The sequence below is a fragment of the Phascolarctos cinereus genome, unplaced genomic scaffold, assembly GCF_003287225.1.
Source record: "Phascolarctos cinereus isolate Bilbo 61053 unplaced genomic scaffold, phaCin_HiC Scaffold_1;HRSCAF=81, whole genome shotgun sequence".
NCBI classification, from domain to species: domain Eukaryota; kingdom Metazoa; phylum Chordata; class Mammalia; order Diprotodontia; family Phascolarctidae; genus Phascolarctos; species Phascolarctos cinereus.
The window spans coordinates 186,541,926-186,567,821 of NW_027555514.1; the positions used below are offsets into that span (position 1 = coordinate 186,541,926).

The window sequence follows — 25,896 nt, forward strand, 5'->3', positions numbered from 1 at the left end:
CAAATTGTGATGACCTGGGCCTGGGAATGTGTCCCATATTCCATCCCAGAAGGATGGAGTACCATACTCTGTATGGTAAACACTGTCTAGATCAGGTTGAGCTAAAGCCAACTTTGCTTTGCATGAGATCATTTGCCTAGGACTCTAGTTCAAAGTATTCCTCATCTCCCCGGGGATAGGTCCTTTTGTTCTAACAGATCTGAGTGAATAAACACTGGGTATTATACTCCTGAGGGTTAAGACTTTCCTGGGGCCGGGAGCAAACACATATAGTAGTCACATCTGCTCTAGCTCTATGCATCTTCGATAAAGCCTGTGCAAACAGATCCAAACAAGTATGGTCTTTGGGTCAGACCCAAGTACTGGTTATGAACTCAGTCAGCACTTGGATGGTAAGAGAGCACCTAGCTGACCCCCGATGAGATAAGGTCAGTGGAACTGGATGTACATTCTGGAGTGCTGAAAGAATGAGCAGAAGTAATTACTGAGCTTCCTGTCTGATCTTTGAAAAACTGAAGAATGGGATGTGTGTCACCAGCGGAGTGCTGGTTTAACCACAGGCTCTCCAAAAAACAACCAAACTTTTAGGTTTAGTTTACATTATTAACATTTTATCCAACACTTTGAACATGACAATAAATCCAGACCTGACTTATAGTGTTTGCTGATTTCTGAACTGTAAATGCTCATACTGAAAATTTAACAATTGGCTTTCGTGAACCAGTGCAAGCTGGTTCCAGCATACCCCTCAGTGTTACAAAACTAGAGACAGATAAATATGGTACCAATTTCCAAAGTCTTCAAATTTTAGGTAAATGGGAATGTTCTGGAACATGTTATGAAAGGGATAATTTGTATTCTTTTTTTTTAATTAATTTATTTTGATTTATCAACAATCACTTCCATATGCTTTTGAGTTGAAAATTTTTCTCCCCCTTCCTCCCCCCCACCCTCCCCAAGACGGCACACAATCTGATATAGGCTTTACATTCACATACCCATTAAACATATTTTCACATTAGTGAAGTTGTAAGTAAAAATTAAAACCAATAGGAGAAACCATCAGAAAGATGAAACAAAACTCAACAGAAGGTAAAAATAAGTGATAGCAATTCGACTTCCATAGTTCTTTCTTTGGATGTGGGCAGCATTTTCCATCCCAAGGCCTCTGGAGATGTCTTAGATCCTCGTAATGCTGAGAAGGGTTCAGTTTAACAATCTTAGTCATTGAATAACGTATTGTGTACAAAGTCCTCTTGGTTCTGCTCACTTCACTCAGCATAAAGTGATAATTTGTGAGAAAGGGAAATGGTCCCTGAGACCCAGCATGGCTTTTCTCAGAATAGGTCATATCAAACCAATCTAATTACTTTTTCTTTTTTTTTTTTTTTTGGACAGAGAAATACCATCAATATACCTGGATTTCAACAAAGGATTTGACAGGCTCTGAAATCCAGCATGGCTTAAGTCAGAACAGGTCATAAAAAACCTAATCTAATCTTTTTTTAGTGGTGGGGGGTGGGGAGGTGGAGCAGAGAAATACCATCACTATACATGGATTTCAGCAAAAATTTGACAAACTTTTCTTTTGTCTTTGTGGACAAGATCAAGAGATCTTGACAGACAGATTTGGAACTGGTTGAATGACCAGACATAAAGAATATCAATTAATGGATGATGGATGATAACAATAAATGGCATTTAAATAGAGTTTTCCAGTTTATAAACGAAATTATCTCATTCACTCCCCAAAACAACCATTTGAAACAAGGGCAATAGATACTGTTATCTACATTTTACAGATGAGGAAACTGAACTGGAAGAGGTTAAATGATTTACAACCCTGATTGTTTAACTAGTGTCTGCAGCAGGATTTGAATGGAGGCCTTCCTAACTTCAAGGCCAACACTATCTGTTATGCCATAATCAATGTCAACTTGGAGGAGAGTCTCTATTGGAATGACCCAGGGATCTGTCCTTATTAGGATTTGGATGAAGGGACAGATAGTATGATTGTCATGCTACTTGGTGACCAACCAATTGTTCTTTCCAGATGACTGGAACTCTAATGGATAGCTCATATATTTGATGACAGACTCAGGATCCAGAAAGATTTTGGAAGAGTAGAAGAATGGCCCAAATCTAATGAGATAAAATTTAAAGTCTTACACAAGTATAGAATTCATTCCTTCATTCACTCAGCAAGCCTTTCCTATGTCACAGGCTAGGCATTAGAAATACAAAAGGTAAAAAGGATGTATTCCCTGCCCTCGAGGAGAGTACATTCTATGTGAGGATGGTGGGAAGCAGAACAAATACACAAAATTATAATGAAATAAAACATACACAAAAAAAAATTCAAAGTCATTTCTTCCTTGAATCCTTAGCTTTCTTCAAAACTCAGCTTAACATTAACTACAGAAAACCTATCTCAATTTCACACATTGTCCCTGCTTCTGAAAATAACTACATATTTTTGCGTTTACTTATGGGTGTTTATGTTGTTTTCTGACATAGAATGTATGTTCCTTGAGGACAATGACTATTTTGTTTTTAATCTGTGAATCCCTAGTACCTGGCAGAATGTTTACATAATAATACTTGTTGAATGAATGAATGAATGAATGAATTGTGGCCTGAGTGAGGGAGGTTATGAATTTTCTGTACCTTACCTTAATCAGACATATCTGGAGTACCCTACTCTGTTTGGGGCACTATATTTTAGGAGGAATATTGATTGGCCTATGGATAATGAAAGGACTGAAGCCAATAAGTTTTAAGGACCAGTTGAAGTAACAGGAGATGTTTCACAAAGAGGAGAAAAGACTTTTGAGTCAGGCTGTAGAGAGAGTGGGGGTCAGGGGTGGGCTGGAAATGATGGCTTTAAAAAATTCATTTGAAGAGATATCATGTGGGTAGATACTATAGATTTTTTTGGCTTAGTCCCTAAGAGCAGAACTGAAGGCACTGATCGGAAGTTGTAGAGAGGACAATTTAAGTTTGATTTCCAGGTGTTCCAAGTTGAATGAGCTGACTCAGGAAACGGTAGTTTCTCCATCCTTGGAGGTCTTTAAGCAAAGAGTGGATGACAGTACTGGAAGCTGGAGAGGGTTCATGTACAAGTTAGTCTTGAAGACTTCTGGCTAATATTCTGTTATCTAGGGATTCCATTCATTCCACGAACATTTGTAAAGTGTACCTTCTGTATACTAGCTGCTAGGGGAGAGACAAATGCAACATCCTGTTATAATAATTAGGTTCATCTTAAGCCTAGGGACAATAAAATGGCCTGAAGGTGCACATGGTTTATTCCTTTTTTAGCTTTAGTAAATTTCTTTTAAACAAAAGGTTAACAATTGCTCTGAGTCCCCAGTAAGGGAAATCGCTAACATTTAGGTAGAATTTGGGGTCTTTGCTAAAATATGTATTTATATCTAGCTCTAATTAACCATTGGCCTCTTTGTGGTTGAAGCAAAATTCAAGTTTACTGGAAACAGTTGGGTAGTGAAACAGCAGGTTTTACTATAGTATGTATAAATAGACGGGCACTGGGAGATGGGGGAAAGAATGGGCATTTTCTTGGGACTTCCCTTGGCCCTGAGTGGGTGGGTATATTAGTACATCAGCTCTTATACATAAATATTCAAATGGCAGCTCAAAAGTATATGTGGTATTTAACTGGCCATTTCTTATTGTGGATCCTTTGTATGGTGATTTACCATCTCCAGTGCTTTGTAAAGAGTTCAGCCTGTTGTTGGGCTAAAGTCTGTGCTTGACACTTGATAAATATGTTTATTTTCTTTCTCTTTCTCTCTTTCTCTCTCTCTTTCTTTCTTTCTTTCTTTCTTTCTTTCTTTCTTTCTTGGTTAAGTGACTTGCTCAGGGTCACACAGCTAGTAAGTATCATGTGTCTGAGGTTGGATTTGAACTCAGGTCCTCCTGACTCCAGGGCCAGTACTCTATACACTGTGCCATCTAGCTGCCCCAATAAATATATTTTCTAAGACAAGAAAGAGGCAGCTAGGTGGTGTGGTGGCTAGAGTACCAGCCCTGAAATCAGGAAGATCCGAGTTCAAATTTGTCCTCAGACTTCTACTAGCTGTGTGACCCTGGCCAAGTCACTTAACTCCTATTTACCTCAGTTCCTTATCTTTAAAATAGGGATGTAACCATTCTAGTGTCTTTGCCAAGAAATCCCCATGGACAACTCCATGGGTTACAAAGAGTCAGACATGACTGAATGGCTGAACAACAACAAAGAAAACTCCACTTTAGGTGTATGTTGAAGATAATATTTTTCTCCCTATTGATTGTTGCTTTTCGTGATGTGTGTGTGGTAGAGTTAAATCAGTTTAGAATTAGTTAAGATAGAGTCACATGCTATGAATTTCCAATAAAGTCTTCTTAAAATGCATTTATGTTTCATGGACCTCTACATTTCTTTCTTTTTTTAAAAGCCATTTGTAGTGTTTATTTACTCATTTCCTTTTCTAGTCACTGAAATCATAGCAAAGATTACAGTAATTTCCTCCCCGCCCCCAGCCAGTCAGAGTTAAGTGACTTGCTCAGGGTCTCACAGCTAGTGAGTGTTAAGTGTTTGGTCTAAGGACGGATCAAATTTCACTTCTGATATGACTATGTGTGATCTTGGGCAAGTCACTTACCATTCTTGGGTTTTGGTTTCCTCTATAAAAGGAAGGATGGTCTGTGGGATCCCTGGGACTCTGAATCTGTAATTCTAATTTCCAATTTGCATTCTGCCCAGAGAGAGATTGATGCCTAGCCATGGACATTTCACTTGAGACAAATAAGTCTCAAGAAGACCACTAGAAATATTGTAGGAGGAGGGGTAAAGCTGGAAAAATTTGGAAACTGGGATGGTCAGAGAAGGGAGATAATGGGAGATATGGGGGTCTGGGATTGGAGAAGAAAGAGCTAATGCCCTAAACCTCAGCCATCAGCCTAGGGATAACTGGACATGGTTCTTAGGGTGTAGTCTGAGAGGAGGACTACCTACTTAGAGATCTCAGAAGTGGAGCAATGCTTTGTGATCACAAATGCAAGGTTATTTCCTTACTGGTGAATTAGTGATGGGCATTATTCCTCCCTGAAAGGAATCATGAAGTTGAGTTATCTGTACGGTCTTCTAGATGGATGTCAGAATTACCAAGGATGACAGCAAATGGGGTAAGGAGGAAGAACTTAGGTCTGTTTAATTGATCTTATTGACTCAGAGAACAGGATGGCCAGAGTCAAAAAGCAAAGTATTTCAATGACTGATCTTATGGCTATCATTTGTGGGCAGGTATTCAAGAATTGGTATGGGTGACATAATTGCATAAATCATTTGCTGGGTTAAAATGAATGATCGTAGAGTCATAAGTCTGGAAGGGACCTCAGAGATGATTTCTGAGCCTGAAGTCCAACCCCTTCATTTTACAGATGAGGAAACTGAGGCCAGGGAGGTTAAGGGACTTCCCCCAGATCACACAAGTAGGAAATAATAGATGTGAGATTTGAATCCAGGGAGGTCTGCTGACTCCAGAGTCAGTGTTTTTTCTATTGTGTTGCATGGCAAGAAAACCACTTTTCTGAAACTGGTATTCATATATTAATTTTCAGACATTAGATGTATTAGGGCAAAAACTCCCTATCCTAAAGCAAAAAAAAAATGTAATGCTATTTAACTATAGTTCAGTTTAATCATTAACTAGAATTTCTGTATAACTTATCTGATGAACTTTCTTTTTATAAAATGTTTTTATTAATTTTGTTAAATATTTCCCAATTAAGTGTAAAATTTTTAACTATTTTTTCCTAACATTTTTAGTTCCAAATTCTCTTTCTCTCTCCCACTCCCTCCTCCTTGCAAAGGAAAACAATTGATATTGATTATACATGTGATACCATGCAAACATATTTTCATATGAGCCATGTTGCAAAAGAAAACACAGACAAAAAAAAGAAAGAAAAATATGCTTCAATCTGCAGAGTTCATCAGTTCTCTCTCTGGGGGTAGACAGCATTTTTCAACATGCTGGGAACTGCTTTGGATCATTGTCCTGATTAGAGTAGCTAAGTCTTTCAATAGCTGATCATTCTTACAATATTGCTGTTACGATGTACAATGTTCTGTTGGTTCTGCTCACTTCACTTTGCATGAGTTCATATAAGTCTTCCCAGGTTTTTCCGAAACCATTCTGCTCATCATTTCTAATAGCACTATAGTGTTTCATCACAATCATATATTATAACTTGTTTAGCCATTCCCCAATTGATGGGCATCCCCTTGGCTTCTAATTCTTTGCCACCCCCAAATAAGCTGCTATAAATATTTTTGTACAAATAAGTTCTTTTCCCTTTTCTTTGATCTCTTTGGGATATAACTCGTAGTGGTATCACTAGGTCAAAGGGTATGTCCAGTTTTATAGCCCTTTGGGCATAGTTCCAAATTATTTTTCAGAATGGTTGGATTAGTTCACAACTCCACCAACAGTGTATTAGTGTCCTAATTTTCCCACATCCCCTCCAACATTTGTCATTTTCCTTTTCTGTCATATTAATCAATCTGACAGGTGTGAGGTGGTACCTCAGAGTTGTTTCAATTTGTGTTTCTCTAATCAGTAGTAATTTAGAGCATTTTTCATGTGACTATTGGTAACTTTGATTTCTTCTTCTGAAAACTGCCTGTCCTTATCCTTTGACCATTTGTCAACTGGGGAATGGCTCTTATTTTTTTTTTATAAATTTGGCTCACTTCCCTATACATCTGAGAAATGAGGCCCTTACTAGAGAAACTTACTATAAAATTCTGCCTCCCCTCTGTTCCTGTTTTCCATCTACTTTTGGCTTCATTAGTTTTGTTTGAGCAAAAGCTTTTTAATTTCACATCATCAAAATAATCCATTATAGGGGCAGCTAGGTGGCACAGTGGATAGAGCACTGGCCCTGAAGTCAGGCATACCTGACTTGAAATACGGCCTCAGACACATAACACTCACTAGCTGTGTGACTCTTGGCAAGTCACTTAACCCAATTGCCTCACCCCCCCCCCAAAAAAAAATTCATTATACTTCCAATGGTCCTCTCTATCTCTTGTCTAGTCATAAACTCTTCCTTTACCTGATGAACTTTCAAAGGCAAAAGAGTTTCTTTATGAGGCTCTCAGCTATCCAACATGGCAGAGTGGAAACAAATTTGGATTTGGAGTCAGACGGTTTTGGGGTGAAATCCAGCTGCTACCTGCCTGCTCTTTGGCAAATCATTCACCTTCTCTGGGTCTCAGTTTTATCATTTGGAAAAAGAGGAGGGTTAGTAGATAATATTGAAGTTTCCTTGTAACTCTAAATTTATGATACTATGAACATGGGTCAGTTAATGCTAAAGTCCTCAAAGAAAGAGAAGGGTAGGGGGTACTAGGGAAGAAGAATTGGGGTCTGGTAGATAAACAAGAGTAACATTAAGTGGTAGGGGAAAGTAGCACGAACCTTGAATGTGAAGGAACAAGGGTAGTGAGATTTTTTTTCTTTAAATGTCATTGGAGAGTAAGGAAAAGACTGACCTACTCTTGCTTGAATCAGGGGGCAGATTCTTAATGGAAAAGAGAAGCTTGGTTATTGGGGACTGCTTGGCTTCTGTAGTGTTAAGATGAAACAAGAAGTTAAAAAGAGGTAAAAAATGAATGGAACTGTAAAGGACCTATGAAGGAAGATGCTATCCACCTCCAGAGAAAGAACTGATAAATAGAAGTACACATAGTACAGCTGTATGTATGTGTGTATGTATGTATGTATGTATGTATGTATGTATGTATGTATGTATGTATGTATGTAACTATGTGACCCTGGACAAGTTATTTAATGCCTCAAATATCTATTGATATTTACCATATTAGAATTATAATGACAGTGTTGTTATGAAAATAGTTTTGACTTTGTGGACTTCCTGAAAACACACTTTAAGAACCTCAAACCTATGGCAATTTCTGAGCTAAGGCTAGGGGCTCAGGCCTTCCCTTCCATTATGCTCTTAAGCCAGTCCACGTAGCTGAGGACTTTGGTGTAGAAGCCATACCCTTTGCTGCAATCAATGCCCCAGGACACAATGCCTGTGGCCATCCAGCGCTCTGTGGTATTGTCCCACACAGCAAAGACTCCTCCACTATCCCCCTGGCAAGCATCTTGCTTTATGGTTCTGTTTCCAGCGCAGAACATGTTTGAGGAAAACACCTCAGTTCTGTTTTTCTCCAGAAGCCAGGCCTCACAAGCCTCTCGCTTAGCAATGGGCAGACTCACATATTTTAGCTGGCTAACCAGCCGGCCCCTTTCCATCCCAAAGCCACTGACATAGCCCATCAAGCCGCTGCTATAGAGAGTCTCATTGTCTGGCAAACAGATGGGGAGGAGGTTGGGGCTCAGGAGGACACTTTTTTCTAATTCCAGCAGTGCAATGTCACCTTCAAAGTTGTTTGGCTCTTCTGGGCGGTAGTCTGGGTGCACAATGACCCTACGGACGGAGTGAGCCCCCAGCCTTATGATCTCCTCTATGTCTGTGTGTCCTAGGAAAACATTTACACTCTGGTTCTTCTGGAAGAAGCTGTCCTTAGGGTAGATGGTATGAGCAGCTGTGAGGATCCAGCGATCTCTAAGCAGAGCTCCTCCTCCACGCCCATAGATAATGGTGAGTGCCTGCCATGGGAAATTTCCCAGCTTTGCTTTGGCTGTACCAGGGGCCCCCTGGTTCTGGTCAATAGGAGTGGATGGTTGCCCACACACTGGAAGTCAAGAGAGGAAAGGAAGAAAATGTCATTTAAATCATCATAACCAAAGTACATGGTTGAAGAACTTATTTCTATGGCAAACTGTCCACCCTACAAAGAGAGTCACACAGCTACCTCCCTCTGCTAAGAATGAGGTTCAGGAAAATAAATGTTTAAGACAGGTATAAATCTTGGATCTAGAACAGTTAGCAATGCAAACAATAAAGAAATGTAGACAAAATCATGTATATTACAGATAAGTGAACTGAGTACTCGTGAGCAAGAAATGAGGGCTTATTTTTGAATTGGCTCACCTGCTATGAGAAGCAGCAGGGCACGCTAGATAGACAGCAGGCTTCAGAGGCCAGGAAGATCTGCACATTCTGGCATGTATGTTACTAAAGCTCTCAATCCTCTAGCCAACTTTCTAAGACTATGAGTTAGAAAGAGGTGCCAACCTACACTGGTAGAGGGAACTTCCAAGTCCAGGAGTTTCCCAAACCAATGAAATGACAGGTCCAATATCTGCCCCTATTCTTCTCCTAATGCTCTCCTTTATCTCTCCTGCTTCATTGGGACTTTGCCCTTTGGATGTCTAGAGAGGAAAATTTTGAGCAAAATGATGAAGTATGTTGATTTGTCTCCTATGTGGCCTTTTCCTTCCTTCTCAGTATGTATCCATCCTTTCCACCCGGCTCATATTGCCTTGGAATCTCTCCAGCTTCATAAGGAAAGTGATTAGTAATTCACTTGTCTGGAGGTATTAGTGATATGCTGGGTTACCCCTCTCAGGGGTATTGGCATTTTAAAAGAGAGGACTTTAAATCAGAGAAATTGAAGTCTAACGACGAGGTGTTAGGCATCTGACTAGGGGTGATTTTCTAGGGATGGAGAGAGATGTCTTAAATCACACAGGGCTGCCTAGTTGTACAATTGATTTGGGTCACTTCTCCTCCTTCACCTTACTTGACATTCTCCTCCTGTGTCCTTCCATCACTTTTTTCATCTTGGGAAGAATTTTTAAAATCCTGAGGCAGTAATACTTCTCCAAAGGTCCTACCTGAGACCTGCCTCCTGATCTGGGACCACAACCCAGTTCAGTGCTTCCTAACTGTCATATAGTAGACCAAACCTTATTTTTTAGTGCTTTTCAAAATCTGTTACTACCAAAGGTTCTTCTTAAAAATCAACTACATTTTCTTCCTGCATCCTATTTCTCCCACCCTTGATTCCCTCCTCCTCCTGGTTCTTGGCTTTTGAGCCACAGAGAATCATTAACTGAATAATCTGAAACAGAAAATTTAAAAATGATGCTGCATGAAAGAAATGAATTATCAGAAATGGACAGTGTGAATATATATATATATATATATATATTTTTTTTTTTTTTTTTTTTTGCTAGACTATGTATGTATGCATTTATTGACTTTATTTTGAGGGGTTTTAAAACATTTACTCAATGAAAGCAGCGGGAAGGACAGATGAATGAAAGAATTTTAAAAAAATATATAAAGGATGGCTCCTTGAGGAGGGGGCAGCATAAAGGGGAAAATTAATATTAAAAAACAAAACATCAATAACATTTTAAAAGGAATTACACTGCAGTTCTGAAAGGCAGCTATGGCCTAATGAATAGAGACCTAGGTTCAAGTCCTTTCTGTGATACATACAGGCTATGTGACCCTGGATGAGTTATTTAATGCCTCAAGCAAACTTCACATTTCAGAGCAGACGCCGATCTAGAGGGGAGAATTTCTTTGGGTGAGATCTCCTATAGCAGTGAAATCGGAGGTCAAGTCATTGATGCAGCTTTGGGACTTGGGTTACATTCTCTGCACTAACAGTGGTGGAAGTAAAATTTGGTTAGCTACTTAATATGCAAATGTTATTATGCTAGTAAAAACTTATGCCTCTTTTGGATGGAAGTACTGAGGCATAGGCATGTCTCTGGTTAGTAGAAGATGGAGGTACAGTCACCTCTCTCCTCTGGGAGCAAAGGTTAGGGAGACAATAGACCTATGCCTTATTCAGTGGTGTCAAATTAAGACAGAGAGGAATCCTTGCAGGTATATATTGATTTAGAAAACCACAAATAAATTAACATCATCTATGCTGTGCTGAATCTTTATTTATTCTGTTAAATATTTTGCAATTGTATTTAATCTGGTTCTGGCCTGCACCCTGGAGTTTTGTGGGCTGCTTGCAGCCAGTGGGCATCAAGTTTGATATTTCTGCCTTATGTCCTGCCTTGCCTTCTAGGCAGCTAGATGCCATAGTGGATAGAGTCAGGGAGACCTGAGGTCAAATCCTGCCTTAGGTACTAGCTGTGTGACCATAGGTAAATGACTTAAACCTACTCAGAGGCAGCTGGTGGCTCAGTAGATAGAGTGCTGAGTTCAAATCCCACCTCACACATATACTGACTGTGTGACCCTTGGAAAGTCACTTAATCTCTACCTACCTCAGTTTCTTCAACTGTAAAATTGGGATAATAATAGCACCTAGCTACAAGGTTGTTATGAGGATCAAAGTGAATAATATTTGTAAAGCACTTAGCACAGTGTGTAACACATAGTAGGAGTTATATAAATGCTTATTCCCTTTTCAGGCTTGTTTTCCTTATCTGTAAAGAGGGGATAATAATAGGACTTACCTCACAGGGCAGTTGTGAAGATCAAATAAGATTAAGTGTAAAATGCTTTGTAAGCCCTGCTACATTTGTTAGATATTTATGACCACAGTTCTCCTTCCAAGTTGGTATGCAGCACAAATAGTGAAAGTGATCAATGTCCTTCCTTCAGAGCCAACCATCAAAGATAAAATTCATTATTGTTATCAAAGCATTCTTTTTTTTTTTTAAAGGCAATTGGGGTTAAGTGACTTGCCCAGGGTCACACAGCTAGTAAATGTCAAGTGTTTGGCCTGAGGCTGGATTTGAACTCAGGTCCTCCTGACTTCAGGGTCGGTGCTCTATCCACTGGGCCACCTAGCTGCCCCCAAAGCAGCCTTGCTGGTCATCCTTGAGAATGAACGGGGATGTTCTTTAAAAGAATGACACCCCAAACAGCTAAAAAAGTTTTCATTACCTCCTGACAACTGGAAAACTAGGATCAGTGATGTAAAGAGATGATTGATGATCAGCGTTGCCTATTAAGGAAGAAGGATATCTCTGTGAGTAGGTCTCAGGGGAAACAAATTCTTTGACTAGCCCTTCTAGGATCGCTCCACACCATGCCAGGAAAATTTTGTGGAAAATACTTAAGGAAAGAATTTGATGTAAATATAAATAACAGACTCCACTGTAAAGTAGAAATTGCATTGTGTGACTTATTCATGATCCAGGAGACATGGGATCATGAGATCTCATCCTAGTAGCAACAACTCATGCTGCTTTCCTTATGAAGTGTTTCCTAGCTATCTTAGATTACCTTCTAAGCAAACTACAGAATATTTTTGTGACTTGAATATGAATCAGCTGGCTGGATTTATGCATGTTTGGAATGCTAATAAGGAAGGTAGTATATAACATTTTTATCAGTTGTAGTTACTCATAAAACAAAATCAATGCATGAAATGTATTCATTTCAACAATATTCAATGTTCAAGATAATTTTTGGATCAGTGCTATATTTGGGGATAAAATGGCCAATGCTTTTTTTATTTTATGTATGTCATGATACCATATTAAAAACATTCCTTTTGTTTAATATGAAATTAAATCCAGCAAGCATTTTAAAAAAATTGTTAGATATTGTTCCTGATATCTTAAAAACCTATACAAAGTCCCAACATTCATCCAACACGCTCTAAAGGGCATTTTTTGTATACATGAAGATAGGAAGCTATGTGCCACATTGTGGCAAGAGCCCTCTGTGTATGGAGTCAAGGAGAAGACCTGGGCTCAAATGCTGACTCCTTTATTCCCACAGCAGAAACTAGTAGAATAAAGGTAGGAGAAGAGATGAGGATTTTGCCCCAGGAAAGGCAATTGCCTAGAGCAGAGGGTAGACTAGAGGGCACTATAAGCAAGCAGGCAAGGTCAGCAGGGAGAAAAGAAAAATTAGGAAGTAAATGATTGCCATCTTCTAGTACATGAAGGACTGTTGCAGAGAAGAAAGATTAGACTTGTTCTGTTTGTTTTCAAAGGGTAGAATTAGAATAGAACTGACTGGTAGGGGGAGGAGTAGGGAGCTGTGTCTGATGGGCATTTCTTGACATTCTTATACAGAGGCCAAGCCTGTTAAAGTTGGCAGGACACAAGATCTGGCCCAGCCTAGGGTTAGGCCCTTTGTTCAATGAATCCCCTCAGTCATAAGTGTTGGTCCAAAGGCCCCTTGCAACGTAACTCCTTCCTTGGGAAAGAACAAGCCAGGGCCATTGATTAGCCTATAGAGGAGAAGGTCCTTGTTGGGGGAAGGGATATAGCACCTTTGCCCCTGCAGGAGGGACTGTGCCTTTCCAAGGATATCACTGTCTCCCTGTTGGCAGGGCCCTTGTCTTTTCTCTGAATTTTCCCCTTCTCTTTCAACCCCCCACTTTCTCCAACTTTCCTGATGCTTAGAGCCAAGGTGCTGGGAATGAGGGGCAGGTTGAAAGTGTAGTTGGCAGCAGAGGTGTGAGAAAGCTAGCAGCTCTTTCAGGGATCCTAGCTAGGCTCTGGTAGGGGACCTGCCACTTCGGAGAGAGAAACACCATTCCCTGGAACATGAAATTCTTCATTGTTTCTCAGAATGGTTTACTTTGGAGAAGAGTGGTAGAGGGTTGGGGCACTTCAGACAGAACAAGATTGTAAGCCCCTTGAGGGCAAGAAGATTGTCTTTTGCCTCTTTTTGTACACCCAGTGCTCAGCACGGTGCCTGGCACATAGTAGCTGCTTAATAAATGTTTACTAGTTGTTTTTTAAAAATGTTTATTGATTGAGAAGGCAAGATTTGAACTGGAGTCCTCCAATGTCAGTGCTCTTTCTGCTGAACAATAGGGTAGTCATTATTTAGGATACATTTTAAAGTTGAATTTGCATTATTAACATTTTCTCCATCACTTTCTTAAGTCTGAGGTGGAGAGGAGATGGGGAATGTGTGGCCTTGAGGACACACGTGCCCACACTATGTCAAGTCCTGATTGATAGCATTTGCTGATTTCTTAGGCGGAAATACTCATACTGAAAATATAACAGTTGGCTTCCTGATCAGCTGGCTCCAGTACATCCCTGTCTCTAAGGACCCTTCACAAGTCTGTGAATCTATGCTGCTCGGCTTCTATTTGATTCCATCTCAGTTCTGCCTCAATTTCAGTAAAAGTTGAATGAGTCTCCCTCTGTGACCTTGGACAAGCCAATTTCCATCTCTGGGGCCTCAGTTCCTATAAAAATGATGATCCCTAAGGACTCTTTCAGCTCTTACATGATACTTTGAGGGTTTTAGTAGGGCTGACTTCCAGTCCTTTTTCAACTCCATTCCCCAAATCATCTATCAGTTTGCTGTAAGGATCGATAATCCCTAGCCCCCCTTTACTATCTAAGTCAGATTTCTTAGATGCCAAGTCCAAGAAGAAACAGCTGAATTTAGCACCTAGTTATCAAGAATTGGAAAATGGCTTGGGGAGGGGAGGAAGAATCCAGGCCTGTAATTTTATTGGAGTAGGAAGCTCCCTATTGAGAAAACTCCTTCTGCTAATGTAGATCAGCAACTTCTAGTTATAAAGCTGCCAAGGGGCAAAGAGAAATTAAGTGACTTGCCCAGGGTCACATAGCTAGGACATCTCAGTTCCAGGGTTAGCTCTCTATCCACTTACCCAAGGGTGGGCCAATGACAGCATAATGCAGCCTGATGCCTCTTTTTGTAGAAGCTAAGAGAGTTATTATTTTTTTTTTAACATTTTAAAATACAGTAAACACATTGTGCACCAAAGCCTAAGGGCCACATTAGCTGATCCCTGCACTAGTCCATGAGAAACAGTGAGTAAGTTGCAAATAGCCTGATTCCTGTGATATAGTGGAAGGGCAGCTTTCCCAGTAATAGGCTCAGGGTGTCCTGGTGTCTATGTCTTCTGCCACAAGATGGTGGCACCCTCCTGACTTTTTTGTTACTTGCTACTTAGAGTTTGCAATTACCCCAGATGTAGAAATTCCAGTTAGGGCTCTGATGCCACTTACTAGCTGAAGTGAGTAGTCACTTAAGTTCTTTGGGTCTCAGTTAACACATCTATTAGAGGGCCCTGCTAAATGATCTCTTCTAAATTACCTAAAATCATGATCCTCTTACACAATCTGTTCCTGTCCCCTTCTCTTGGACCTTCCCTTCCTCTGAGACCTTTTTCCCCCGACCTGACTCTGTGGTTAATTTAAAGGCAGAATTCTCTTCTATAGGTCAGCAGGATCTTGTTTTTTCCTTTCTCTGGTGCATGGGAAGCAGGGGTTTGCTGGTAAATGTTTAACAATTAGCAGGACACATTTTAAAGTTTAATCTGCAAGGCTAACATTTTCTCCAAATAATCAACAGAACAATAAATCAAGCCCTGATTTGTAACATTTGCCAATTTCTGAGCTTTAAATGCTCACAGTGAAACTTTAGTAATGGGCCATCCCACGTCTTTATGAGCTGGCTCAGCACACCCCTGATTGGAGGTCTTCAAGTAGAGACAGGCTCATTATAGTGGGAATCCCAAGACAGCTAAGTGGCACAGTGGACAGAGCTCTGGGCCTGGAGTCAGGAAGATGTGAGCTCAAATCCAGCCTGTGACACTTACTAGCTGTGTGACCTGGGCAAATCACTTCACCCTGTATGCCTCAGTTTCAAATGGACTGGAGAAAAAAATGGCAAACCACTCCAGTATCTTTTCCAAGAAAACCCTAAATAAGGTCATGAACAATTGGACATAACTGAACAACAGTGGGGATTTCTTTTCAGGTGTGGGTTGGAATGGATGACCACTTAGGCTCCTTCCAGTTCTAAAATCCTGGGATATTGTTTTCTCTTTCATTCCTCCTACCTTAGCTTTTTTCCTCTCTTTTACTGATGCAAAGAACATTAGAGCTAGAGGGGAGGGAGGAGGACCTTAAAGATCATTTAGTAGCTATATTCTAACCCAGTCTCTCATTTCACAGATAAACCTCATAAACCAAAGCTCTGTAAGGTAAAGGGATTTGCTTGAGGTTACATAAAGTGGTCATCCGAAATTGTCAATTTCTACTCGGTCAAGTTAACAAGCATTTAAGTGCTTACCATGTGTCAGACATTGTGCTAAGCGTGGACCTTTAATCTCTCTTTAATTACTACATGCTGACTCAGTGTCTGAGGGCTAACTTGGCAGGGGGGAGAGCAGTGAAGACAAGACTGTTGTAGGCTCTGCTTACCGGGTGAACATTGAGAAGTCTTCCCACTTTTCTCTCTGCCTTTCCAGATGCCCTGGGTTGAGCTGGTGAATGTTCCTTGGGGGACGACATAAAGTGTTTAGAATTTGGAGGTTAGACACAGAAGCTTCTTGTCTCAGGGGCTAGAGTAATCAACTGATTCCTTACCAGGGGGAGGCTGGCCACTGTCCATGGCAGGCACGATCTCGTAATATGGCTTATGGCATGTGTAAGGCCTCTTATCTTGGTAGATATCTTCTCCAGACCTGGTAACATACTCAAAACCACCAATGGACAGGTTTTGGGGAGGGCTGCAGGTCATGACTATAGGGGGAAAAAAGGATCCATAACTTCTTCCTTTAGCCTCCTCTCACAAATAATTTCCTTTAAGTCACCCTGAGCATCTTCTACTACCCTTTCTCCGGCATGGGGTAATTATTTGGGGCAGGTCTCTCTGCCTTTTGAATTTGTAACAGATCTCTAACTGCTGAGCTCTTTCTTGAGGGCTACTTACAACTGAACACTACTTAGACCAGGTATACTAACCTTTCTAGTAGAGCCCAGAGTGAACAGCACTCTGCCCTAGTCCACCAACATTTGGAGAGAGGGGTTGAATTTCCTCTTCAAGATGACTACAGTCCCCATGCTTCACCTCTGGGTCTCCTGGCTAAAAATGGCACAATGGATCCATTTGACACTTTCAGCATCCCATTGCCATGATGCCTCTCTCCCAGGCTTATCTTCCTCGTAGACTCTTCAGGGACAAAGGCTGATCTCTCATGAGGACAGACCATCCTCTCTCCCTATGAGATAGTATCTGCCTTCAGTCTGTATTCTTTGAGTTGTTACCCTCCTCAGCTGATTCTGCTCCAGGTTCAGGCACAGCTAGTTACACAGAGAATGTGTTCTGTGGTAAAGGTCACCCTTTCTTCATAACCCTCATGGGATGGATGCTTACCCACAACTTGAGAGTAGACCAGGAAGCCCTTAAAGAAGATGGCAGTCCAGTTTTCCAGACTGGAGAATATTGTGTAGAAAGGCAGCTTCATTCTCTTCTGCTAGGACACAAAATCCCTCTTGCTGGAATAATTCCCTCATACAAATCCTAGTTCTCCACTAAACTGGATCACATGGGTCCAACGAACTGAGAACTAAAAGAGGAGGAGAAGAAGAAGAAAAAGGGGGATGACTTAGGCATAGTTTCATATTGGTTGCAAGACACTTTCTAGACTCTATGGTGAACTTCACCACATAAGTCTCTCTCTCCAGTTGGTCAGCATTACCCCAGGTTCAGATACCTCATCCACCTGGGAATTACTTGGAGTGGTATGAGGGCTCAATATTAGAAGTCAATGATTGTCTACTTTCCATAAATTCTTTTATCTGCCTGGTCCACTCCTGATTCCAAAGTCAGCCAAACATCATCATGTGCTCAGAATGTCCCCTTAGCCAACTGTGTTGCCATCTTCTCTCCTTTCAATCTGCTCCCGAAATCCCACCAATGTCAAAATAAGTGCCCGAGTACACCTCAAGTTAGAAGGCTCCACTGGTAAGTTTCCCTCCTCACTATTCTGTTTAATTTCCCAAATTTCACCTTTGTGAGGTTCCCTGTAATAGCCACCGAAATTCCCACCTTGGTGTAGAGAGCACACAGCATATTCTGATCCGCGCCTTTGAGTTTCCAATTCCAATCAGCACATAGTTGGTTCTCCCAATACTTTATTCTAAAAGTATGGAACAAATGCTTTCATATCTCCTCTCCATCCTCCTCCCATCCCAACACACAGACACACACACACACACACACATTCTCATTTCAACAAGGTACTCCAGCTTGTAAAGGAAAAAAAACCCTTCCACATACAGGCTTATGATGCCCTAACATTGTTCTTTCCCTTATGAAATATCAACATGGCTCAAAATGCTATGTTTATATTCTACTATATTTTCCCATTGGTTCAGAATCTCCCAATCAATACTTAAAAAAAAAATTAGAGCAGACAAACTTTGTTATACCACCTCATCTAGGAAACTTTCCCATCACCTAAAGCCTGACTAACCATAGGCGTCCTGCAGCATCTTCTTTGGAGTCAGAGGACATAGGTTTAAGTTCAGTCTCTGGTCACCTGCCCTTGGGTAAATCACTTAACCTCTGTGGGATTCATTGTCCTAGTCTGTAAAATGAAGGGGTTGGATTTGATGATTTCTATGGTCCCTTCTAGATCTAAATCTACAATCCTGTGGTAATCTTAAATCTACTCTGTGCATATAATATCAGTCAAGTAAATATAGACACTGAGGAAGAAACTTGTTACAGTGGGGAAAAAAAAACTGAATGGAATCCATGGATCTGTGACCTAGGATAAGTAAGTCACTTTACCTTTCAAGGTCTCAGTTTTCACACCTATAAAATAAAGGCTTGGATTGGATTATCTCTAAGGTCCCTTCTTGCTTTGATGCCCTGTGGGATTATGTCAAGTCTCTACCATCTGCTGTAATGGAATGGTGAGTTGGTTCAAAAAAACATCAAGATTTTTTTTTTAGGCAATTGAAGTTAAGTGACTTGCCCAGGGTCACACAACTAGTAAGTGTCAAGTGTTTAGTCTAAGACTGGTTTTGAACTCAACTCCTCCTGACTTCAGGGCCAGTGCTCTATCCACTATACCACCTAGCTGCCCCAAGATGTTTCAAAAAACATTTAATTCAATGACCATTTAGTTGTATTTGAAATGCACCATTATAATTACTTTAACAGTGGACTTGCCTTTTTTGTGTGTGTGTGTGCTTAGGCGATTGGGGCTAAGTGACTTGCCCAGGGTCACACAGCTAGTAAGTGTTAAGTGTTTGAGGTTGGATTTGAACTCAGGTCTTCCTAACTCGAAGGCCAGAGTTCTATTCGCTGTGCTACCTAGTTGCACCTGGACTTACCTTTTTAAGTATGTACTCTTAGATTCATAGTTGGTGGTTGTGTTTCCTTTAGCTTGAAAATCCTAGGTTTGGGGAAGAGTCAGCCTGGGGTAAAACATCTGCAGTGACGAATTTACTTAGAGGAAGCTAGGTGGCACAGTGGATAGAGCACCGGCCCTGGAGTCAGGAGAACCTGAGTTCAAATCCAGTCTCAGACCAGACACTTACACTTACTAGCTGTGTGACCCTGGGTAAGTCACTTAACCCCAATTGCCTCACCAAAATAATAATAATTCACTTAGAGACTAATTCTTATGCATCTGATCAAGAGTTGACTCAATTTACTTCAAGGATTCGTAATTTCATCTGTGGGCATATTCCTCCCAACAGATTTCAGTGTCCTTAGCACGTCAATGGATCTGTCATCTCACAGGTGTGAGTTTTCCCCATGAGACAGCTAAGCGGGTGGCATAGTGGATAGAGAACTGGACCTGAAGTCAGGAAAACCTGTCTTCAAATCCAGCCTCGGACACTTAATAGCTGTGTGGCCCTGGGTGAGTTACTTAACTTCTGTTTCCCTCAGTTTCCTCACCTGTAAAATGGGTGTTATAATAGCTCCTAACTCCCTGGATTGTTGCGAGGACCAAATGAGTGCCTGAAACATAGTAAGTGCTATGTAAATGTTAGTTATTATTATACTCTTGCTCTTATTTCTCTTTAGAAGATCTACCCAAGTCCTAGGAGCCTCTTTTCTCAGTATCACAGATATCAAAATTTGGAAGAGATCTCAGAGGTCATACTGTACCTGAACAAAAATCCCCTCTACAATATTCCCAACAACTCTTCAATGCATTCAGCCTTTCTTGATGATCTCCAGTGCAGGGAGAGCCCCAAATCTCCCAATGTGGCCCATTTTACTTTTAGGTAACTCTAAGCAGTTCTACCTTGTATAAATCCTACATTGATTCTTTGAACATTCTTCTCATTATCCTGGTTCTTTCTGCCTTTTGGGGCCAATCAGAATAAGTTTAAATACCTGATGATAGCTATTATATTATACTCTCTTATTTTTCTTTTACCCAGGTAAAATATCCCATTCATCACTATTATGGTATGAATTCAAGGCTCTTAACTATACTGATTGCTTTCTTTTACATATCTTTTAATTTCCATTATTCTGTTCAATATTCTCTTTACAATTACACTCTTAAATATACTCAAGATGATATGGCTTAATGGGTCTCTTCCCAAGCTTCCTTCAAACTTGTTTATTCCTCTATAGCTTCTTGCTATTGTGCAAGGTGATGCTACTCATAATTTTCCACTCTTCTTCTCTGGAAGATTTCATTGACAAGTTTATGGTCTAATAATAATACCAGATCCTAATAACAATATTGCATTTAAAGGCTTGCAAAACTCTTACATACATACAATATCTTATTTGATCCTTACAACAACCTGGTAAAGCAGTTGCTATGTTATTATCAACACTTTTCAGAAAAGAGAACCGAGGCTCTGAAAGGTTAAGTGATTTGCCTTGGTCACACAGCTAGCACGACAGAGATCTGAACCCAGGTCTTCTTGACTCCAGGTTCAACGCCCTACTCTTTGTATTGCTCATGGCTGCCATATTTCTCCACTTGATAAGAGCAAGTGTTTGCTTACTAAGGTTGTTTCTAATCTCTTTTGGTCTCTGTGTTGTGGCGATTGCTATACATTAGTTAAACTTCCTTAGGAAGTGGTGAAATTCTACAGTGGTGTCTGTTTTTTTCAACCCATTTCCCATTTTGGGGGCACCAATAGGTTGTTTAAATATGTCAGGTTGAGTTCTCTAAATTGAATGTTACATCTTATTTTTGTTCTCTTTCTAATTTAGTATTGCTTTTGATTTCAAACAAGCACACAGAAACAACTCAAGTAAAGAGAGGAGGCTAACCTGATTAAAAACCTGCAAGACTGCCAGAATGATGATGCCTTCAGTAAGGGAGAGGAAGAGGAAAAGTGTTTATATTGTGCCTATTATGTGCCAGGCACTATGCTAAGTGCTTTGTAAATATTAGCTCATTTGATCCTCACAGCAACCTTGTGAGGTGGGTGCTGTTATTATCATGTTTTTACGGTTGAGGAAATATTCAACAAAGATAGAGAAGCTTAGTAGACGGGAAGGTTTGGGGGAACACAAATAAATAGCAGAACTAAGATTCAGAAACAACTAAGGTTCAGAAACAACTCAAAATCTGTAACCTGTCATTTTCTGACTCTTACAATATAATCAATTTCATTTTTCACAATGTTGTTCAAGCGCTTATGACGTCTGTCTATCTAGTGCCTCTCAACCTTTTTCTCAAAGAAAATGATAGTTATAACCCTTTAGGATAGTCTACAAAGCTTTGGTCTCTTATTTCCTACTTCTGAGCCATGTTTTCAAAATATTTTTGCCATTCTCCCCTATATCCAGTGTAGGAGATAGATTGAAACACATGTGACGTAAGTGATGAGGCCCTACCTAGCAAATGTCTTGCCTTTTCACCACTTCCCAACCCACCTGACTTTCTCCACTCTGATAAAACTAGCATCTGGATCTGGCTCCATGCACGAACTTCCTGTAAATAACAGACTTATTTAAAGTAGCTCCAGCTCCCTCTCCAGAGCTATAGGCATCGTAGTACCCAGTCCTCCTACCAGGCAATATATTAAGGCTTAAAACATTGCAAGGATAACTACAATATTTCACACGATGACCATCACCAAGTCACACCAGAAGTGTAATTCTTTGTGCCTTTTGAAGAGATCTGTCTGTCTCCAAGGTTAAGTACACATTGGCTCTCTAGAAAGATGTCACTTTGTTTTAGCCTCCCGTTTAGGAAGATGGCTTTGAATCCTTGCCATCTTATCCATCCCATCAAGCATTTATTAAGCACCTCCTACATTCCAGGCGTTGTTCTTGATGCTGGGTATATAAAGACAAAACCAAAAATGTCCCTGCCCTATAAAAGAAATTTACATTCTTCTGGATTATAATTAGGAGGCACAAGAAAGTAAGGAGAATTTAAAGAGGAAGACGAACATTGGAATAATAGCTCTTAGTTAGTAAATTTGACTCCAGTGAAGCAATTCACTTCTTGAGGGGAATTGGATACCTCATGCCCCACAATCTATCCCCTATTTCTCGTGGTCTGGGTATTGACATGAGGAAACAACACACTGACAAAAGCCTCCCCACTCTTTCTCAAGAGAGAGAGGAGGTCAGGCACTTGCTAATGCAACCCTCAAGGAGTTATCTTTGCAACAAGTGGGTTTCTTTCAGCAATCCTACTATGTTTCCATCTTGTGCCCCAATTCTGATCCCAGGATTCTATGCCTGGCTACCCCCGAGGCAGCTGGGTGACGTTATGGGTAGCACACTGAACTTGGAGGAAGAAGATCTGAAGATCAAGTCCTGCCTCAGAATTCACTTAACCTCATCTATGCCTCAGTTTCCTCATCTGTAAAATAAGGGAGTTGGGCTTAGTGACTTCTAATATCTCTTTCAGCTCTATTTCTATGAGACCCACTCCCAACCTTCAGAGAGGTATGCCCATGAGGCTGTTCACAACATTTATAGATACAGAAGAGGCAGTATGATTTAATGGAAAAGGTAATAATTATTGGATTTGGAGGCAGAAGACCTTCATACGAATCTTAGTTCTGTTATTTATTTGTTTTCCCCCAAACCCTCCCCTCTACTCAGCTTCTCTATCTTTGTTGAATATTTCCTCAACTGTAAAAACATGATAATAACAGCACCCACCTCACAAGGCTGTTATGAGGATCAAATGAGCTAATATTTACAAAGCACTTAGCATAGTGCCTGGCACATAATAAGCACAACATAAACACTTTTCCTCTTCCTTTCCCTTACTGAAGGCATCATCATTCTGGCAGTCTTCCAGGGTTTTTAATTAGGTTACCGTCCTCTCCTTACTTTCTCTCACCTGACATAGACACTCAGGTGCCAAATCTTGCCCTTTCTACCTTCACAACTTTTGCCCCATCTTATCCCTTCTCTTTATAGGTGGGGCCACCATTGTTATTTCAAGGCCTCATCACTACTTGTCTGGACTATTGCAATGGCCACCTTAATTGCTTTCCCTGCCTCAAGTCTCTTCTCATGTCAGTCTAGCCTCCACACAGATGCCAGTATGATTTTACTTAAGCACAGATATATCCATGTCTCTCTAAATCAGGGATTCTTGACCTGGCTTCCACGAACTTCTAAATAAAATGTTTTAATAACTATTTCAGTATGATTGGTTTCCTTTGTAATCCTACGGATATTTTATGCATTTAAAAACATTTTTCTGTGGAAAAATTGGGACATTAATACACTGTTGGTAGAATTATGAACTGATCCAACAATTTTGGAGAGCAATCTGGCATTATGCCCAAAGAGTTATAAAACTTTGTACACCCTTTGACCTGACCGTACCACTATTAGGTCTGTTTCCCAAGGTGATGAGGGAAAAAGGAAAAGAATCTATATGTTCTAAAATATTTATAGCAGCTCTCTTTGTAGTGGCAAAGAACTGGAAAGTGAGGGGATGCCCATCAATTGGGGAATGGCTGAATAAGTTGTGGTGTATAATTGTGATGGAATACTACCATTAAGAAATGAACAAGTTGGTTTTAGAAAAACATGGAAAAACTTACATGAAATAATGCAGAGTGAAATGGTCAGAACCAAGAGAACATAGCATATAGTAACAGCAGTATTGTTTGAAGAGTAACTATGAATGATTAAGTTATTCTAATAATGAGTTTTCAAATCAACCACAAAGGACCTGCGAAGGAAGATGCATCCATCTCCAGAGAAAGAATTTTATAGGGAAGTATGTAGTGTATGGTTTCAAATATATATCTGTATTAAATGTTAGCCTTCTCTAGTGCATTGTTGGGAGGGAGGGAAGGACACAGCTTGGAACTCAAAACGTAACAAAAATTTTTTTTAAAAAGATTTAAAAGAGGAGAGGGAAGGGGAGGGTGAACATTATCCTGAAAAGAGTTTTAAGCTTTACCAAACCACCAGAAAGTTTGAGGGCCCTTGTTCTAAATTAATCAACTCCATATTGACTCTAGAATAAAATAATACACTCCTCTGGATGGCATTTAAAGTTCTCAAAATCTTGTCCCAAACTATCCCCTGTCTAATTATAAATCATTGCTCCTCTCACATTCTGTGGTCTTGTAAAGTCAAACTGGCTTTCTCTCTGTTCCTCTCACACACAAAAAAATCTCCTATATCTGTACCTTTTAATTAGCCCCACACCTAGAATGCCCTCTCTACACTACCCCCCACCCCCACCTCTGAGGATTCCTCACTTCTTTAAAGAGGCAGCTTAAACGCCACTTTTTACATGAACACTTCCTAGATCCCTCTGGTATCCCACCTCCCTAAGTATTCTGCATTTAATGAATACATATTTGTTTTGTATTTATTCTGCATATGCCTACATATAGAAGTGTTGTCTCTCCATAATGGAATATAAGTTCCTTGAGAACAGGGAATTTTTTTGTTTTTATATTCCCAGCACCTAAGCACCTAGCATAACAGCTGGCATACAGTAAGTACTTAAGAAATGCTTGCTGATTGATCAGCGATCTTGGGCAAATGATTTTCCCCAACTGGGTCTCAGTTTCTTCTTCTGTAAAACAATCTCTAAGGTTGGACTAACTTGATTTGTCAGATCATTTCTGCTTCTAAATCCTACGAACCTATATACCCCTTCCTCTACTCTCAAATTTGAAGGCAAATAGCAGCAAAGGAGCTCAGGTTACCAGTGCCCCTTCTGGTGCAGTGAAAGTCTCCCTAGTCAGACTATTGTTCTAAAAGAGGAGCCTTTGCTGCTGAGTTCTACAGAAACTCCATGTCCACTGGATATCACAGTCTAGCTAGGAGGACAGGCCTCGGCTTTAGGTGAAGCTTCTGGATGGTGCAGAGGGGAGGGAGACATACTGTATAGAATTGTAAAGGGCTCCCCGAAGGAACAGATATCACCTACCAAAATCTAAGAGCCAGGCTGGGAGGTGGAGTTCCTGGGGTAGGTCCATCCCCTCCTGACTCCTCATGTCAGAGCTTTCTACTCCATAGATCACCAAGAGCTTCCAACAGCCCACTAGGAAGATGGACTACCTCCAAGTCTTTGCCATTTCTTTTCCATGTGGCTGCCTCAAGCCCTCCTCCCCTACTAGTACTCCCTTAGAGAGCTCACTCACATCTCGTAAATCCAGGCTATAAGGCAGTCTTCCGGTGATTGCTCTGTAGGCTGGAGCAAGTGAATTTGTTCGCCTCTGGCAATGGAAGAGGAGGTGGGGCCAGGGTAGGACTTGGGGAGAATTACTGGAAATGAGAGCTGTGCTAGATCATGTTCTTTTACTAACTACCTGCAGAAGGCGACACCTGCTGTTGGAATAAGGGAAATCGCAAGGCTTTTTGGACTCTAGGTTTCTATCCAGTTTGGGCATAGGGCAGTAGAGAAATGTAAGGATTAGTCAATCTTCTCTTTTAAAATTTTATTTATTTTATTTCTAATTTATGAGATAAAGCAAGCGTTTCTATGACAAAATACAATAAAGATGATTGCCCATGAAACTGCAAATTTATTATGTACAACTTGCCATTTCTTTTAAATATATTATAAAGTTATCATGTAAATTTATTTTTTTCCCCTTTAGTCAGTCTTCTCACTAGAAAACTTGAAGGTGAGCTAGGATGCTCGGGGAGAAGGTAGAGGAAAGTTTAAGTGACTCATGAACCTGGTTGTTCCCTTCCCTCTCTACCTCTGATCTTTTTTGTCTCTTATGGCTTCCTTCTCTGTCTCCTTTATTCTATGAATCGTAATAT

At 40.4% G+C, this 25,896-nt stretch overlaps 1 protein-coding gene across 8 annotated transcripts; it reads right to left on the bottom strand.

Annotated features, from left to right (window-relative positions):
• Positions 1-1,370: 1,370 nt before the first annotated feature.
• On the bottom strand, positions 1,371-25,378 carry LOC110213855 (complement C1r subcomponent). Of its 8 annotated transcripts, none has more exons than XM_020994382.2 (6): positions 25,269-25,378; positions 17,743-17,833; positions 17,068-17,260; positions 16,278-16,433; positions 16,113-16,187; positions 1,371-8,773 (listed from the first exon to the last, which is right to left on the bottom strand). In XM_020994382.2, exons 3-6 carry the CDS (start codon positions 17,156-17,158, stop codon positions 8,004-8,006), a joined length of 1,092 nt encoding a protein of 363 aa, XP_020850041.1. In that variant the 5' UTR covers positions 17,159-17,260; positions 17,743-17,833; positions 25,269-25,378; the 3' UTR covers positions 1,371-8,003. The 8 variants fall into 8 exon arrangements, with proteins under 8 accessions (XP_020850041.1, XP_020850043.1, XP_078011832.1 ...); XM_020994384.2 differs by lacking the exon at positions 25,269-25,378 and adding an exon at positions 25,055-25,258; XM_078155706.1 differs by lacking the exons at positions 17,743-17,833; positions 25,269-25,378 and adding exons at positions 11,845-11,905; positions 16,656-16,912 and having other exon boundaries at positions 17,068-17,152.
• Between the last annotated feature and the right edge of the window lie 518 nt (positions 25,379-25,896).